Below are 19,128 nucleotides of genomic sequence, written 5' to 3'. Positions count from 1 at the left end.
CTCCAAGATATCTTCAGAGTAATGGGAAAGCAGAGTCAGCGTAAAAACAGCCAAAAGACTCATGCAGAAAGCAAAACAGGCGGGCACTGATGTATATCTGTCTATACTGGATCATAGAAACACACCCACCCAAGGCCTAGACAGCAGTCCGGCACAGAGGCTCATGAGTAGGTGTACAAAGACTCTCTTACCAACTGCTAGTCATCTGTTAAAGCCAAAGTTGCTGGGAAACATCAAAGCTAAATTACAGAAGAATCAAATTAGGCAAGCTTTCTATTACAATAAATCTGCAAAGGATCTGCCTGAGATCCAGAGAAATGACACCATTCGTCTGCAGCCAAGCAGCACGTTCGACAAACACTGGCAAAAGGCAAAGGTTGTCCAGAAACTAGGACCTCGGTCCTACAAAATTCTAACAGAAGAAGGAAGAAGACTAAGGAGAAACCGGAGATATCTGAGGAAAGCGCAAGAAAGAGATGATTCATGGCCTTTTGAAAAGTATCCTGACACCCAAGACAGCAAGGCAGCAAGTACAAGTGAAGTACCAACAGTGACAGCTGACCATCAGGGTGAGGATTCTGGCCAGTGACAGCCAATATCAGAAGGCATACAAAAAGAATCAGAAGAACTACCAGATGTAGACAGTGACACATCTTATGTTACTAGAGCTGGCAGAATTATCAGAAAGCCGGCGCACCTCAAGGATTATATCTAACTGGACTTATTATGTTATAGCTCCAACTTGGTTATGTGATCCATTATTTTATTATCTTTTATTGTTCCTCCAGTTAAAAGAGAAAGGATGTAGCAATATGTTATATGATGATGTGGCCTCTAGGGGTCTCACTACGTTTGTGTGTGTACTATAGTCATGTTTGAAACTTGTTAGTAGTTGTGAAAAGAGAACTCTTGTAATGGAGGATTACCACATCATGAAAAAAACAGCCTGGAGATACCCACAGAGTGTGATCCATGACAGGAAACAACTAACAGAACAATTCCCATCTCCAAGATCCTATCCCAATATGTAGTAGGTGTAATAATAATAATATTAGCAAATACCTCCAATTAGAAATGTAGTATAGTTTTTTTTATTCACTATATCTATTTCCTGATGAGCAGGCATTGCTGGACCTTATGTGTGGGTTTACACGAAATGATCTGCCATATTAAATGACCGCCGATTTAATTCAGATTTTCTGATCGTCGATTTTTAAATAGCCTATATAGATGGGCAGACCCCATCACTCATGTGTGTAGAACAATCAGTAACAGATCGTTATTGTCATGGTTATCGGCAGTTTACATGGGGCAATGTGCTGCCAAGATAAGGCTACTTTCAGACTTCAGATTTTTAAATCTGGCGGGCTGCGGCGAAAAGTTGTCAAACCTGATCCGGTAGAAGCCGCAGCCCGCCGGATCATCTGTTTTTGCCGGATACAGTGCAGGAGAGGGAGAGAGAGTCTTCGCGCACGCGCTCTGCAAAAAAGTGGTCCGGCGCTGTCAAAAAACGTTGCAGGGAACTTTTTTGCAGATGCCGGACAGGCATTTTTTGCCGTTTCCGGCAAAAGCCGGACACGCCGCATGGCCATCAGGCGCAATGTGGCGATAATGTAAGTCTATGGGAAAAAAGCTGGATCCGGTGGCAACAGGAGCCGGATCCGGTTTTTACATTTTTCGCCGCATCGCGCCTGATGCTTCAAAACGGAAATCTGAAAGTAGCCTAAATTATTTTTTTAAGCAGCTAAAAGATCATTTTAGCATTTTGCTCGTTCAACAAGTGATCAGCAGCAGCCTGTATACACTACACGATTATTGAGAATCGAGTGTTCCTAGTAATATTAATTCCTGAGAATCATGCAGTGTACACACACCCTTAGATTTTTGAAATTTTTCTTTTCATTTTAGCTAAACAGATGAATCTCTATAATAACATCTAATCATGTGGGAGTTACATTAAAGCTAGTCATATAGAGCTTTCACAAGGAGGATGTTGGTTGCAAATGTACAAAAAGGGAAGGAGAGTGAAGAGGAGGAACGAAAAGAAGGTGTACGAAGGCGGGCGTTGCTATATTAGGACTATAAAGGTTTTAAAGTGAGAAAAAAAGCCACACTTCTTCCTTGAGTTAAATCTGTAGCCCATGAAGATTAACCATGCATCAGCAGAACCTAAGATATGCACAGGAGCCTGTTTTTTGGATGAACCAGCATGAAAGACCTGTAATTCTGACCCATGCAACAATGCAGCCGACGCCACCTCTACCAAGTTTTCCAGATTTCAGGAAAAAGCGACGCAAAGATGGAACTTGTGCTTATCTTGTGCTTATATTTCTCCTGGTCCTTTTGGCACTGGCGGGAGTTGGACTGGGAACATATAAAATCACAGAATTACAGAAGAAGCTGGAAGAGATCAAACAGGTATACTCACTTACTGTATGTTTTCTTGTCATTGCTACATATAGGCAACATCTACGAAAGGGCTTCCCGCAATTTGCATTAAATACAAAGCAATTTTAATTGTTTACTCTTTAATACTTGGGGTCACCTTTTATAGACCTTCAAGAACTTCACAGTTATGGCAGTTAATCAGTAATATACATGCAAAACTGCATGGAATGTCAACTTGATTGGTGCTGCCATATAAATCTGTCAGCAGAATGCAAGTCAAAGGAGAGGATAGGGTATGAAGTCCAGCAGCTACTGGCGCTACGGTTATGTGGGTTATCCTTGGTTGTCAGTATAACATATCATCAGCATTAGTTCGGTGATGGTCGCCCGACACTCCAACAATCGGCTGCTTGAAGGGGCCATAGTGCTTGTGCGATTACCGTGGTATCCTTGCTCACATCCGGTTTCACACTAGTTAGTACTTGCACTTGCAATACTTCATTGCAGCTTTGCTTGGTATTGCAGTTTTCTTCCATTCACTTGATTGAAAAGTAACTATGGAAAGTAAGGTCCTCCAAATGGTGGCTGGATGCAGTCAGAATTTCAGAATTTACCTTTACAAGAGTTTGAAGCACTGTAAAGAATTGTTAAGCAATTGATCACAGATTTTTAGCATTCATTATTTACATAAATTAAGCTTATAATAATGCCCCAAAATGGAAATTAACTTTTATTAGGCAAATACAATATTAACATTATTATTAAATTGCCGTTTATTTAATTCTCTAATATGCACTTGTAGAATCATCAATGGACAAACCGAGCCTTAATGATTAGTGCAAAACAATGGTGCAATGCAGGAATTAGAGCCTGGAATCCACCCTGTGTGTTCTCTAGTCCTGCAAACCATGCGAACGTACCCAATAGAAGTCCTACTGTCAGAATCTGATCCTACTGTTCACCAACCAATATTATAGTGTTCCGGGAAACAATCCGCTAGGTTATATGCTATAATCCCTTGAACCAAGATACCATGCACTAATATTATTGATTTATCCATTTCTGAATGTGCACAACAAGAATGGTCCATGTGCTTCCTACAATTTACCATTCTGCCGCCATTCCAATTTGTATTTTTAATTTCATTGTGTCTGTACTTTTTTACTTTCAATGAGTTTAAATTAGTAAAATTACTTCAATTAATAGACACAGACGTTAATGTCGCAGTTATCAGGGGGGTAACTGCAATAGGCGCAGGGGTTGAAATTGTACATGGGCCCTGGAGCCTAAGGGGCCCAAAAAGTCCCTTTGCCCTATATGAAAAGACCAATTTTATTAAAGATTTGCAATAATTGGGGGTCCTGTTGGAGGTTTTGCATGGGGCCCATGAGCTTCAAGTTATTCCACTACCGGTCATGCTTCTGTGCACCATCATTCTTTATGGTGGATCATTAACTCACTTCTAGTCTGCAGAGATCTATCTAAGTACAGGACAAAGATGCATTTTATGAATTTATGGATATTTCAGATAGAAAAAAGTACTGATGCTTATGAAGGCTAAATGCTATATTCTGTTTTATTGGAAAATACATAGTTTCTAACATTGTTAATAAAGTTGATTATGGTCCTAAAATATATATAGATATATATATTTTTTATGTATTTTATATATTTATAAATTTATGATTATAATTTCTAATCTTATGTGTTTTATAGATAATATATTTAATAAATATAATATATATTTAATAAAATATAAATATATTATAATTTCAACGTAGTCACAATGCTATAAACAAGGTTGGGAACTATGCACTTTTCTTTACGACAGAGTACAGGACAGAATATATATATAATATAACAAAGCTTGCTAAAGCAAACTTATAGTGTAACTGTCATTTTATATATTATAGCTAGTCGATACAGTGTTGCTGATCATTAGGTGACCAGATCCTGAGACCCCCACCGATCAGTCAAAACACAACTCTAAGTGCGCTGTCCCTGTATGAGGTGTACAGGTTCAATAGTAAGTCTGTGGGTCCATACGCAGCTCTATGAGAGCTGCGGAACTTCAGAGTTGTGTTTTGAGAGATCACAGGGATTTCAGTACCCGGACCACCACCAATCAGACACAATATGTAGCACCTGTATAATATAAAAAACTTTTCCAAAATGATGGTTACACTTTGAATAGCACCATAAATAAGCTTCAATAAGACTGAAAAATCATTGCTAATTCCGGGGTCTCATGTCCTCCAACATAAAAAGTATCACAAAACATTGATCTCCGCTGACACATCTTTGATCATAATTACGTTGGTAGATAACGAAGTTAAAAAGTAGGATATAGGACAATATTCAAACTCACTAAAACATAGCATCCATATTTTTCCCTTGCACGTGGAAGAGCTGGGGTCTAATCATTCCTGTTACTATAAGAGCATGGGAACGTTTGGCCTTTTTGTGTGTTGTTGAGCATTTTGTGGAACTCATTAATCCTCTAGTTGACACCATGTATTATGAACTATAAAGCTGCTCTTCCATCTCTTTAATATTTCACATATAATATATAGGGTATGTAAGCTCACCTAGTGTTATGGGGTCCATGGTCTTTTAAGTGTCTTCTTGATGACTAGGAAGCGTACAGCTAAATACTGGAAATCAATGTAAGAGGAAGGTGTCAAAGACAGTCAGTTTATATATATTAATTTAGGAAACAAAATTTCTTCTTCATAATGAGCGACTATAAGAGATTATATACAATTGTGGCTATATATATTTTTGACAAATATTGCAAAACCTTTTGACATGTATTCATCAATATCCATCCTTACTTAAATTGTCAGTAAGTTAATCTTATTAAAGGGTTATTCCTAAAAAGACAAGTTAACCCCTATTCACACAATGAGGTACAACTTACTGATCAAGGGGGTCAAGCGGTAGGATCCCCAAACAATCAGAAAGTTATCCCTTATCTCTCACGGACAAGTAATAACTTGCTTTTTTGGGGGGAGGTGGAGTAATCCTTTAATAGGTTAATAAGTAGTGATGAGTGAGTATACTCATTGCTCGGGTTTTCTCGAGCATGCTCGGGTGTCCTCCGAGTATTTTGGCGTGCTCGTAGATTTAGTTTTCGGCATCTAATCTGCATGATTTGTGACTTGTAGACAGGCTGAATACATGTGGGAATTCCCTAACAAACAAGCATTTCACACATGTATTCAAGCTGTCTAGCAGTTGCAAATCATGCAGCTGAGGCGACGAAAACTAAATCTCCGAGCACGCCAAAATACTCGGAGACCACCTGAGCATGCTTGGGGAGACCCGAGCAACAATGCTACTCGCTCATCACTGTTAATAAGAGTTTACCAAATTTTTAGATATTTGAGTGATTAAGAATTAAGTATTAATCAAACAACATTAACTGCAAATTACTCCTCCATAAGAAGGGGGCTAGGTGAAAGATGTCATAAAGTATATGAAAGAGCCCTGCCACTCCCCCAAACTCCATGCTTCAATCTATTACCACACAACATGATACATGCCGTGTTTTTGGACTATAAGACGCACCCAAAATTTTCAGATGGAAAATAGGTAAAAAAATTAATGCTTCAAATGGGGGTTTATCTTACAGTCTGAATTCAGCTTATGATGATCGACAGCACTGGTGGGGTGCAGTCACAGGAGGTGTTCAGTGGTCTGGCGATGATCTGACTCCCATTCCAGGCTGGTGCGGCAGAATGGGCAGTGCTCGGTGGTGCGGGGGCTCTGGCGACATTTTGTCAAAGCCCGGAGCCCCCGCACATCCAATGCTGCAGTGTAGTCACCTCTGGGATCATGGCCACCGGAGGTGGCGAATGCGTAGATTGGAATCCCATCCCAGGCTGGTCCGGCCTTGCTCGGTGGTGCGGGGGCTCCGTCAACATTTTGTGAAAGCCAGGAGTCCCCGCATATCCATTGCTGCAATGTGGTCGCCTCTGGGATAATGGTTGTCGGATGCGGCGCATCCGCAGCTTGAGATCTCGGCAACGCACCGCCGAGCATCGCCAAACCAGTCTGGGATGGGAGTCAGATCATCGCTGTGCAGCTTTGGACCACCAAAACCCCCTCTTCCCAACCCAGGGTCGGCAGAATCACTCGACTCCTGCTGCCGCCACACTCCTGGTAAGTACAGTACATTCGGACTATAAGACACACACCCATGTTCCTCCAAAATTTTTTGGGGAAACAGTGCATCTTATAGTCCGAAAAATATGGTATGCAATGCCCCTGTTCTGGTAATGTGGAGAGCATACAGCTATAGTGTTGGCAGTCTCTAATGTCCAATAACGGAATACAGGTGCTTTCATTAATGTCTGTATTCTGCTGATAGTCCCAGGAGAGAATCTGATTGAGAAGTGGATTAGATAATACATCTATTAAAAGTTTTGATAGCTGTGTAATTTGGAAAATCAATTGTTGCAAATCTATTAGGGTAAAGGAAATAATTAGATCAATTCATGAATTCAGAAATGGGCTAAAAAGATTATCTGTCTCTTTGGAGGACCCAGACACAAGCAGCTCATTGTAATACTTACTTTGCACTGTGGAGGCGCTGGTAGAAAGCACTGCTAGGGAGCTGATCACTGACTTCAGTATTCTCCAATGAGAATTAGAAATGGAATGATTGTGATCAATGATTTCATATATTCCTCCAGATAATTACCTGATGTTATCTCTGTTTTCTTGCAGTCCAGTGATGCAGATTTATCTCCATCATCTGCAAAGCTAACAGGTAAATTACACTCATTTAATATTTTTTTTAAATCCATATATGAAATCCTCCAGAATTCGTGGAGGTTAATTTTCTACCATTGTTTTTTTTTGCAGGGCTGGAAAAACACCCAGAGAAAAAAGAAGGCAGATTAGCTGCACATGTCACAGGTAAATCTCAATCTCTCTTCTGAATTTTAAATGGCCGGTCAGAAAAAAGTGGTGTTTACTCGCAACTATAGGGGTAATCTGCAGGTCGATAGCATTCTAAATATGTACTTAGTCCAAAAGTCCTTCTCATGCACCACTGGCAGCTCTATGCTGACTCAGTTAGACCATCCACAATGTCCAAAACCATAGAAAATCCAAGATTCCGATGCACCAGAGAAAATGGGGATAAACCATAACCTTTATTCCAATATAGCATCCTTACAAATCACATAGTGAAATACAATTAAGGTAGACAATTGAAGCCACATTTCGGCCCAAAAGGGCCTTTTTCAAGCCAGAAATACAATAAAAATGACAGCTGTAATTTTTATTGTAGTTCTAGCTTGAAAAAGGCCCTTTTCGGCCAAAACGTGGCTTCAATTGTCTACCTCAATTGTATTTCACTATGTGATTTGTAAGGATGCAATAATGGAATAAAGGTTATGATTTATCCCCATTTTCTCTGGTGCTTGGAATCTTGGATATTCTAAAAATGCATCTAATTTGAAGTGCAGCTGTAGAGACAACATGAAGTTTTATTTCCCCTAAAGCCACTTGTTTCCAGTAATTGGGGCAGGACAAGGGGCACAGTGAGAACACTGCAATCATTCCCATGCTCTTTAACTAACATCCTACTCTGCACACACATGCTGCACACATGGCAGAGCAGGCTGTCAGTCAAGGAGCAGAGGACGTGATTACCGTTTTGCTGACAGTTTCATCTAATATCCAAATATTTTCTTTTTTCACACAAGTGTCTGACTTTGTGGATCAATGTACCTTCATTGTAGACCAGATGACCTGCCAGTCTCTAAAGAATTGAGAATTGCAAAGGCACAGTTTTAATACATTCTTCCAAGTTGAGCATCTGGCTGCTGTAAATTATTTGCATTTATTTGTGTAGTGGAAAACATATCCCACTCTATCCGGTGTAAACACTACATCTAGGAATTCCATTCTTTTCAGATCAGGAATTGTTCCCAATCCCTTATCTTGAGTAAAGGAGTAGTCCACTTTGGCAGAGAGCTCTGATAATTATACTGTATCAAGCATGTAGTGTATCAGAACATCTTTTCATCTTCTGTAAGGATAGGTTCAGAAAAACAATTAAAAATTAATGTGTATGGTAATTTCCACTGTTAACCCTTAGATTTCTGCCTTGGGTATGTCAAGGATTTGCAATCTGTACTGCCATGGATCCACATGACGGTTAACGCCATTGTCACTCTATAGATGTTTTTTGCATTTTCTGTGCAGAATCCTTAGTAAAAAATAGCATGCTACTTATTCCTGTGGCAGCCAAGCATCTCCTCACAAAATTTCCATAGCATATGATTGGGCAACATGGTGAATCAGTGGGCAGCATTGTAACCTTGTAAAGCTGGAGTCCTGGGATCATATTCCTCCTAGGATCCCACTTAGGACAACAACTGCAAAGAGTTTGTGTCTTCTTCCACTGTATGCGTAGGGGTACTCTGGTTTCCTCCCACACTCCAATGATATACTGATAGGGAATTTAGATTGTGAGCCTCAATGAGAGAAGTGATGATAATGTCTGTAAAGCGCTGTGGAATTAATGGTTCTATGTAAGCTAGTAAAGCAAAGTGGGGAAAAAAAGTATTTAGTCAGCCACCAATTGTACAAGTTCTCCCACTTAAAAAGATGAGAGAGGCCTGTAATTGACATCATAGGTAGACCACAACTATGAGAGTCAAAATGAGAAAACTAATCCAGAAAATCACCTTGTCTGATTTGGCAAGATTTATTTTGCAAATTATGGTGGAAAATAAGTATTTGGTCACCTAAAAACATGCAAGATTTCTGGCTCTCACAGACCTGTAGCTTCTTCTTTAAGAGGCTCCTCTGTCCTCCACTCATTACTCGTAGTAATGGCACCTGTGTGAACTTGTTATCAGTATAAAAGACACCTGTCCACAACCTCAAACAGTCACACTCCAAACTCCACTATGGTGAAGACCAAAGAGCTGTCGAAGGACACCAGAAACAAAATTGTAGCCCTGCACCAGGATGGGAAGACTGAATCTGCAATAGGCAAGCAGCTTAGTGTGATGAAATCAACTGTGGGAGCAATAAGAAGAATATGGAAGACATACAAGACCACTGATAATCTCCCTCGATCTGGGGCTCAACACGAGATCTCACCCCGTGGGGTCAAAATGATTATAAGGACGGTGCGCAAAAATCCCAGAACCACACGGGGGAACCTAGTGAATGACCTGCATAGAGCTGGGACCACCATAACAAAGGCTACTATCAGTAACACACTATGCCACCAGGGACTCAGATCCTGCATTGCCAGACGTGTCCCCCTGCTTAAGCCAGTACATGTCTGGGCCCGTCTGAAGTTTGCTAGAGAGCATTTGGATTATCCAGAAGAGTATTGGGAGAATGCCATATGGTCTGATGAAACCAAAAACAAAAATAGAACTGTTTGGTAGAAACAAAACTCGTCAACTCGTCGTGTTTGGAGGAGACAGAATGCTGAGTTGCATCCAAAGAACACCATACCTACTGTGAAGCATGGAGGTGGCAACATCATGCTTTGGGGCTGTTTCTCAGCAAAGGGACCAGGATGACTGATCTGTATACATGAAAGAATGAATTGGGCCACATATCGTGAGATTTTGAGTGCAAACCTCTTTCCATCAGCAAGGGCATTGAAGATGAAGCGTGGATGGGTCTTTCAGTATGATAATGATCCCAAGCACACTGCCAGGGTAACGAAGGAGTGGCTTCATAAGAAGCATATGAAGGTCCTGGAGTGACCTAGACAGTCTCCAGATCTCAACCCTATAGAAAACCTTTGGAGGGAGTTGAAAGTCCATGTTGCCCAGCAACAGCCCCAAAACACCACTGCTCTAGAGGAGATCTTCATGGAGGAATGGGTCAACATACCACCAACAGTGTGTGCTAACCTTGTGAAGACTTACAGAAAATATTTGACCTCTGTCATTGCCAACAAAGGATATATAACAATATATTGAGATGAACTTTTGTGAATGACCAAATACTTATTTTCCATCATAATTTGCAAAATAAATATTACCAAATCAGACAAGGTGATTTTCTGGATTTGTTTTCTCATTTTGACTCTCATAGTTGTGGTCTACCTATGATGTCAATTACAGGCCTCTCTCATCTTTTTAAGTGGGAGAACTTGGTGGCTGACTAAATACATTTTTCCCCACTGTAAATGAAAATCCTGTGACTGTGGTGGCGGGAATTCCATTTACATCCATTGCATAAAGATTTTATTTGGAACTGAGTCCAATAAGAAATCCATATGAAAAAAACTCTGTAAATATACCCTAAGAATTAATGTTTATACATATAGTGGCTTGAAAACCATATGTAGTCCATCCATAGAGTATATCAAGAAGTTGTATCTTTTTTTGGTTACAGTATATCATCTCTTTAGACTTACTAGAGATCTAGAATGTGACTTTAAACAAAATATTTTCAATAACAACTCAATACTTTGATTTTACAGGAAAGAACAGTCAAAATTTGCCACTCATTTGGGAAGATCAAATTGGGCGTGCATTTACCGCAGGCATTCAATACAAAAACAGAGGCTTAATAGTGAATAAAACAGGCCTGCACTTCCTCTATTCCTCCATCTACTTCCGGGGGACGGATTGTTCTAAGAAAGAATTGACTCATGTTGTCTACAAGAAGTCCTCAAGGTATCTAGGAGAAATCAAACTGATGGAAAATAAAGAGGATCACAACTGCATCCCATCTTTTATATGGGGAAGACAGAGTTACGTAGGAGCTGTATTCAACCTCACCAGTTATGATGAACTGTATGTAAATGTTTCCAATGTCAAATTAGTAAGTTTTGATGAAACCAAAACATTTTTCGGCCTTTACCAATTATGATTTGAACTTTACAAGTCCCAAATATATTAGAAAATTGTGATTTTGATATTTTGAAGGTGGTCTTCATCTCATACATTCCCTATGTAATGGGGGACTCCTGGCGTCATGATGTAATATCTTGCTTTTCAATCTTCCCCACATCATCAGATGGAAGGTGTGCAATGGTAATTTTTTTGAGGTTGCTATATCCTAGAAAGTTATTTTAGGATCCATGTTTTAATGGATATGTGTCATATTTCTCTTTTTCTGAAGCCAAGTGATTTTGAGTTTACGTCTTTGGACTGTTTCATTTTTCTTTCGTTTCATCATATTTGTCAATCAGTTGAAAAACTGGTTGATGTGTATAAAAAAAACATTTTTAAGGGAACCTAGAAACTGAAATTTTAGATTTAAGTGAACTACATCTATAAGGACAAAGAAATTGTCAAATGTAATTGCATCAATTCCAATAAGATCCCAACAGAGCTGTTCCAGGTTTAGGGATCAGTCCTTTAATCCCAAAGATTAAAGGAGTAAAATTACAAGCAAACCACTATAGTACTGCATTGGGCACAAATGGGAGAGAGCTCACCACCCAATACATGTAAAAGCTAATATCAAAAGTCCATGGTTTTCAAGTAATCAGTGTAACAGAAAATCCACAGTGAAACCGCAGGAATCCATGTAACCGCCTCAATTTAGATGCAGTAAAGTGGATAAATCCAGGTAAAAGGAACCTAGACTGACAAAATGAAATATAGTTTAGCGGATTTTTGTGGAATATAGTCTAATGGATTATTAAACTATTAAATTAGTAATAATCAATACAGTAATAATTAATATAGGAATTTAATGTAATATTGTCTAGTGGATCTTTATTAGACTGGATAAGCAGTGAAAGCTATTTATTATACTCACGAAAGTAATTAAAACAGCTCTAAAAAACAAATGAATGGAGCAGTCCACCTATTGGCAGATGCCAAATTTGGAGACCGACCCAGGGTTTCGCCCTACAAATGACGGCTTCTTCCATCATGGTATAAGAATCATTGTTCTTATAGTCTAAACATTGCAGTAAAATAAAAGCAATCATGCAGGTCAGCCATATCAATGGTTCACCAATATTTGAAGAAAGGCTTCATCAAGATAACACTTTCAAGATTAGAAATGGTTTGGCGATTACATGATTATATTGTAGAAACCTCAAGATATCGGATATTATCACTATGGGAGCTTTGGCCAGACCTACATAGCAGGGGAAATGCACAAATCTGATAAGTACCAAGAGTGAGAATTTCCGTATTGGTGTGGCTCCGTGCCTTGACTTAGTGTCGGTGCTAAGTCGGGTGCTCACCTTTCTAGCATACTTGTGCCCTAATAGAGAAATGGTTAAAACCCCCTTCAAAGTATTGCAGCTTTCTAATTTTGATTCCAGATTCTCCAATGAAGAGTCTATTAGACAGCAGTAAGTATTCACATTTACAGTTGTTAATTGAAGATATCTTCTGACTCTATAACACCAATAATCTTCCATCACTATACAGATCTTTAAGTACCGCAGCAGAAATGTAAATTTCCTATCATTAATTTATTTATAGTCACCCTTGTAATATTTTTACTTGCACAAAATTGTAAGCTAAGGAGCTACACAAAGCATTTTTTTAAATGGAGTATATAGGTATGGTATATAAGTATGGAGAAATGTAATTACTAAGTAATTACTGTTATGTAGACTGGTTTAAAGAGAACCGGACCTTTGAACATGACATTGTTTCTGTGGGCAGTATGTTATGAAGCAGGAGGATCCGAGCAGTTAGATTAGCAGGTTAATCAATATATCTCATATATATATATATATATATATATATATATATATACAGTGACATGTAAAGTTTTGGGCACCCCTCGTCTAAATTACTTTTATTGTGAACAGTTATGCAAGTTGAAGATTAAATGATCTCTAAAAAGCCTAATGTTAAAGATGATACATGTCCCTTGTGTTTTAGGCAAAAAAAATGTCATCTTTTAAATTTTAAAAATTATGAAAAAGAAAAATGGGGTGATGCAAAACTTTAGGCTCCTTACATGGTTAGTACCTAGTAGCTCCCACTGTTGAAAGTATCACAGCTTGTAAATGCATTTTGTAACCAGCCAAGAGTCTTTCAATTCTAGTTTGAGGGATTTTTCATCTATTCTTCATTGGAAAATTCTCCCAGTTCTGTGAAATTCCTGGGTCATCTTTTATGCACTTTTTATTTTGAGGTCTAGCCAAAGATTTTCAATGATGCTCAGATCAGGGGAACTGTGAGAGCCATTGTAAAACCTTTACCTTGCGCCTTTTGCGGTAGTCTATTGTGGATTTTGATGTGTGTTTAGGATCACTATTAGTGATGAGCGAGTATACTCGTTGCTTGAGTTTCCCCACGCATGCTTGGGTGATCGAGTATTTTGGCGTGCTCGGAGATTTAGTTTTTGTCACCTCAGCTGCATGATTTGCGGCTACTGGACAGCCTGAATACATATGAGGAATGCCTGTTTGTTAGGTAATCCCCTCATGTATTCAGCCTGTCTAGCAGCTGCAAATCATACAGCTGCGGGACGAAAACTAAATCTCTGAGCACTACAAAATACTCGGAGATCACCCGAGCATGCTCAGGGAAACCTGAGTAACAAGTATACTCGCTCATCACTAAAGGTTCATTATCTCTTTGTAGAAGCCATCTTCTTTTCAACTTCAGCTCTTTTACAGATGGTGTTATGTTTGCATCAAGTATTTGTTGAAATTTCATTTAATCCATTCTTCCTTCTACCCGTGAAATGTTCCCGGTGCCTTTGGCTGCAACACAACCCCAAAGCATGATTGATCCACTCCCATGCTTAATGGTTGGCGATATGTTCTTTTCCTTAAATTGTGTGCCTTTTTTTCCCCACACATACCTTTAATCATTGTGGCCAAAAAGTTCTATTTTAACATCAGGCCACGACACTTGTTTCCAAAATGCATCAGACTTGCTTAGATTTTTTTTCATACTTCTGATGCTGAATTTTATGGTGAAGACACAGGAGAAGTTTTCTTCTGATGACTGTTCCATGAAGGCCATATTTTTTTGTGCTTAAAATACAAAAGAAATGTGTAATCTTTGACTTTAGCCCTTTTAGAATTCATTTAATCTTCAACTTGCTTAACTGTTTCTAATAACAGTAATTTTGACCAGGGGTGCCCAAATTTTTACATGCCATTGTATAAACACACTTACATATTAAACATAAATATGTTTTTAAAAATACATGCTTACATGCAAATATAACTTGTAATTTTGTCATGTAACTCATTCTCATTCTGACATGTTAGTCCAGGGGCCACTCTTATTTAGATCTTTGGTGATTGACAGCTATCTCTATATGTATAATTATACTTGGTAGGCTGTCAGTCACTGATTAAGATCACATACATTACTGCTAAATGCATAATGAACTGCGGTTTAAACCATGAAGTGTAGGTAATTCTGAATCCTCTTCTCACAAAGTTATATATATATCAATACGCTGGGATCCTTCTTCTCTAGAATATGCTGCCTGAAGACTGAACTGCATGTTCAGCATGTCAAGTTCCCTTTGAAGCAGGGTACTGTGTGTGTTTTGTCATTGAAATGAATGTAGCCAATGATTGAATATGTAATGTTGTACAACCTGATGTAAACAGATTATTTATTCTACCATTGTTTTGTACGTCATTTGGAATTTTTAACAGCTTCTTACACAATTTCCTTGAAATCTCTATCTTATGAAAAGTGTATGATTTATGTGGAAAAACAAATAACACTGTGGGGTATTCTCATGTATTTAAATTGATTTAGTTAGAAGGCATTGAAAAGAAAGTTTGCAATTTACTTGCTTTACTACTACTGCTACTACTTTACTACTACTACTTTTTTGCTACTACTTTACTTTACTACTGCTTTGATCTACTGTCATTCTCCTGCAATGAGAACTTTTATCTTTTATAGTGAACAGCTGGTTTCCAGGGAGCCTGTTCTCTAGTGCCTGCCTGAGAGTGCACAGTAGTTACATTCCAGTAGAAAAGTTAACTCTTTACTTCTCAGACTGCTTTCTCCAGTCCATTGGTTTCTATACAGTACAATGGTTAGCTGCTCACCTTCCTCTCCTTTCCTCCTCTTCTAATCTTCTGAAGAGATACAGCTGTAAATCCAAAGCCTCCATCTTTCACAGCAGGTCTCCTAATTAAGGCTTTCTTCTGTTGCTGTCTGGACATGAGTGTTTGTTCAAATACCCTGCTATCTCTGTGTAAATATAGTGATATCAGCATAGACTCCAGAACAAACCACTGATTGCTGAATATGTTATAGCAGAACTTGTGGTGGGATTAAAGCCCCCGTTACACACTGCGATATTGCTAGCAATATCGCTGTAAAGTCACCGATTTTGTGACGTTGCAGCGATATTGCTAGCGATATCGCTGCATGTGATACTTACCTCCGACCGGCTCCCCCGCTGGTTATCGCTGATCGCGCGAGAAGCTCCTGGATCATTCCTCGTCGGCCACTTCCTGCTGGGACTTCCTGTGGCGCCGACGAGCGAGGCGTGGAGCCAGGCGGGAGGACGCAGGATCGCCGCATCTGACAGGTAAGTAGCGATCCCCGTCCCCAGCGATGTCGCTGGTGAGATCTGCCTGTGTGGCAGCTCACTAGCGACCACCTAGCGATGCACCAGCAATCCTGACCGCGTCATATCGGTTTTATTGCGGTTTTTGTGCGGTTTTCCACTGCGGATTTGGTGACAGGGGAGATGGAAAACCGCACAAAAGTAGTAACATGCTGCGGATTTTGTACCGCGGGAAAACCGCGCGGAAAAATCCGCAGCGTCTGCACAGCGTTTTTTTTTTCATTGATTTTAAGGCTACTGTACATCACAATGCGGATATGCAACGTTTCTGCGTGGTAAAATCCGCTGCAAATCTGCATCGTGTGCACACAGCATTAAAATTCTACTAACACAACAGTTTTAAGGCCCCGTCTCAGATAGCGAGATCGTTAGCGAGATCGCTGAAATGTCACCGATTTTGTGATGCGCCAGCGATCTCGCTACGTGTGACACATAGCGGCGACCGGCCCCCTGCTGCGATATCGCTGATCGTGCTCGAATGTCCCAGGCCATTTTTTGATCGTTGGTGTCCCACTGGCCAGCATGCTTCACTGTGTTTGACACCATAACAACGACGAGCGACCTCGTTGGAGACTCAGAAATCACGCTATCGAGGTCTGAGTCATCAGAATAGCTGCTGTGTGACAAGGTCCCAATGACCGCTGAGGTCATTATACGGATCGCTGCATTGTTGCTGCGTCGTTGAGTAGATCTGCCTGTTTGACAGCTTACTAGCGACCATGTAGCGACGTACCAGCGATCCTTACCAGGTCATATCGTTGTCGGGATCGCTGGTGTGTCGCTATGTGTAACAGTACCCTAACTCACCAGTGCTGTGTCTCAAGGAGGAGAGCCCGCCCTGTCCGAAACCAGGAAGGGAGAAAACTATAAGGAGATTGCAATGCTCTGAACTTCTCAAGTGACAATTTAAGAATACCACTTTAAGCTGGTCATCCACATCACATAGCTGTTGGCCAAAGGAAGCTTTGACCAATCGTTTAGCCAACTGCCATCTCAGTCATTTCCTCCATACCCAGGGACACTCATTTGGCAAAGCGCTCCTGTGCTCTCTGTGATAAAGTTGTCGCCAGACATTTACACTGGTGACTTATGTTCGGGAGAACACAGTGATTGACCATCCCGAAATTGTACGTGCCCGAACGAGATCTCCACCGACGATCAGTTGTTTGGGCCACCCATACATAGCAGGTTGTGGTTGAACCCATCTATATATGTTTTAATAATTTTCTATACTACTGCGGAAGCTGGAACATTTCATCGTTATGTTGTTAATAAGAAAAGCACAAGAAAAAGGTTCGCACCATAGTAAGTATAACTAGCAACCCTCATGTAATAAATACATGACAGTATCATGAGCTCTTGTATTAAGAGTACGACTGTCTGTGCTGTTTAGCTGGTTTTCACACTGGAAAGCTTCTGGCAGATACAAGGGTAGTTGATGGAGAAGCATGCTCACATGGTAACATTCTGGCACATCTGTACATAAAATGAAGTGCCAGAATATGTGAAAGTCAAGAGTGAATAAATCAGCACTATAAGGTATTAATTGGAGTAAAGTATTGTTAAGTGGAGATTTTAACCTTGAGTACCTGCAAAAAAAAGCAGAATAAGGGCTCTGTCTGAATGGGGCACAACTACAGTGCCATGCACATTACTTATTGGGACTTGGTTAAGCCATCAATTTTTGAATATTTCCTTATTGATGAAGCATCCTAAGGATAGGGAATCCATGTGTTGCTACAAGGAAAATCTTTTAAGAGGGAAGATGGAGAGGAAAAGTGCACGCCTAGTTTTCTATTACAGATTGTTGACTAACCCTAAGAAAAAAAACCACTGAACATCAGTGGCACAGCTATAGGGGTCACAGTTGTAACTATGCTCCTAAACCCAGGGGGACACTAACAAAGACTGCAGATTGCTGCAGGGGGAGATTTACTCATGATCAAAGGACTAAAAGGATGCCACGAGAAGTGGTGAGTTCTCCTTCAATGGAAGTCTTCAAACAGAGGCTGGACAGACATCTGACTGGGATGATTTAGCGAATCCTGCTTTGAGCAGGGGGTTGGACCAGATGGCCCAGGAGGTCCCTTCCAACTCTACGATTCTATGATTCTATGAATGAGTTACCCAGCAGCAACCAATCCCGAAGGTACTGGCAAGACTGTAATCATGGAACCAGAAGTTGTTTGTGTCCAAGAATCTGCAGAAATATCAGTCGGCAGGTCGTGCATTGGGGTGAGGAACCAGCTCAGTGTGGCCAGAAGGAAAAGAGTTTTGGAGACTTCTGTATATTTCAAGGAAATATTTTACAATTTGCAATGGAACTTACCTAAGGCTTTGTTCATATCTGTATCAGACGCTGATGTTAGAGCCTTCGTTGCAGATTCTACAGTACATTTAAATTGCAGCATTCAGTGCTTTTCTTCTTTTCAAATAAAGCAACCACTACAACAATACTAGACAGACTCCTTTTTTTAGCCATCAGACACCATTGGTGTTCTTGTCCCATGGATCTGGAGCTCCACCAATTTGTTCTGCTCCAATTAGGAAACAAAATGGATTCCTATTGCAGATGTAAATTTAGCAATGCAACTAAAAGATATGGGTAGGTCACAGGTGATGGTGATGCATCGAAGAAGTGGGAGGATTTGGCCTAAGCAGAACATATGGCTGTAGGGGCCCCATACACAATAGATAGTTGTCAGCCGAATAATGGTTTGGGTAGCAGCTATCTCTCCTGACTTCTCCATATACAATCTCCTGTGTTCTCTATGGGACAGCTGGTACTAGACTCCTATGGAGGCACCTTATCTCAGAGAGAACAAAAGCCTTGACAATGCAAAATTGGACATAACGGATCCTTATTTCAACTTTCATCATCTGTTGTGGAAGGGTTTGGAGGCCTCCATTCACACTAGACTCTCGGCTGAGCTCGAGTTTGGTCAATATATATGGAGAGCCCTAAGGTTGGTAAGACTTTAACTACGCATGTGGTTAGACATAAGGCTATAAAATGAGTATAATTGCCATTTTCAAATTATGTGTCTGTAGAATTTTTAGATTTCAAAAACTGACCGTCACATCCAAGCATAAGCATAGTATGAACAGGTGCTTGACCTAGAGTCACCAACTCATATACATTCAAACAATGTAGAATTTTTATTCTGTAGAGAATAAGCAAAACAGGAATCTGGCTGCCTAAGATTATGATGA

The 19,128-nt window shown here is 40.0% G+C and overlaps 1 protein-coding gene across 1 annotated transcript; it reads left to right on the top strand.

The window, feature by feature from the left end:
• The first annotated feature begins 2,131 nt into the window (after positions 1-2,131).
• Positions 2,132-13,051, top strand: FASLG (Fas ligand). The gene is made up of 4 exons (XM_073571265.1): positions 2,132-2,418; positions 7,120-7,162; positions 7,258-7,311; positions 10,862-13,051. Exons 1-4 carry the CDS (start codon positions 2,155-2,157, stop codon positions 11,251-11,253), a joined length of 753 nt encoding a protein of 250 aa, XP_073427366.1. The 5' UTR covers positions 2,132-2,154; the 3' UTR covers positions 11,254-13,051.
• The last annotated feature ends 6,077 nt before the right edge of the window (positions 13,052-19,128 follow it).

This window comes from Dendrobates tinctorius, unplaced genomic scaffold (assembly GCF_039654945.1).
Source record: "Dendrobates tinctorius isolate UK_male_01 unplaced genomic scaffold, ASM3965494v1 ptg000029l, whole genome shotgun sequence".
NCBI lineage: Eukaryota > Metazoa > Chordata > Amphibia > Anura > Dendrobatidae > Dendrobates > Dendrobates tinctorius.
The sequence above is the reverse complement of the archived record's forward strand: the minus strand, read 5'-3'. Positions and strand labels throughout refer to the sequence as shown.

Coding starts and splice junctions, on each gene's coding strand:
- FASLG (XM_073571265.1), top strand. CDS start 2,155: ATGCATCAGCAGAACCTAAGATATGCACAGGAGCCTGTTTTTTGGATG. Junction 2,419..7,119: donor AGCTGGAAGAGATCAAACAG/GTATACTCACTT, acceptor GTTTTCTTGCAG/TCCAGTGATGCAGATTTATC. Junction 7,163..7,257: donor ATCATCTGCAAAGCTAACAG/GTAAATTACACT, acceptor TTTTTTTTGCAG/GGCTGGAAAAACACCCAGAG.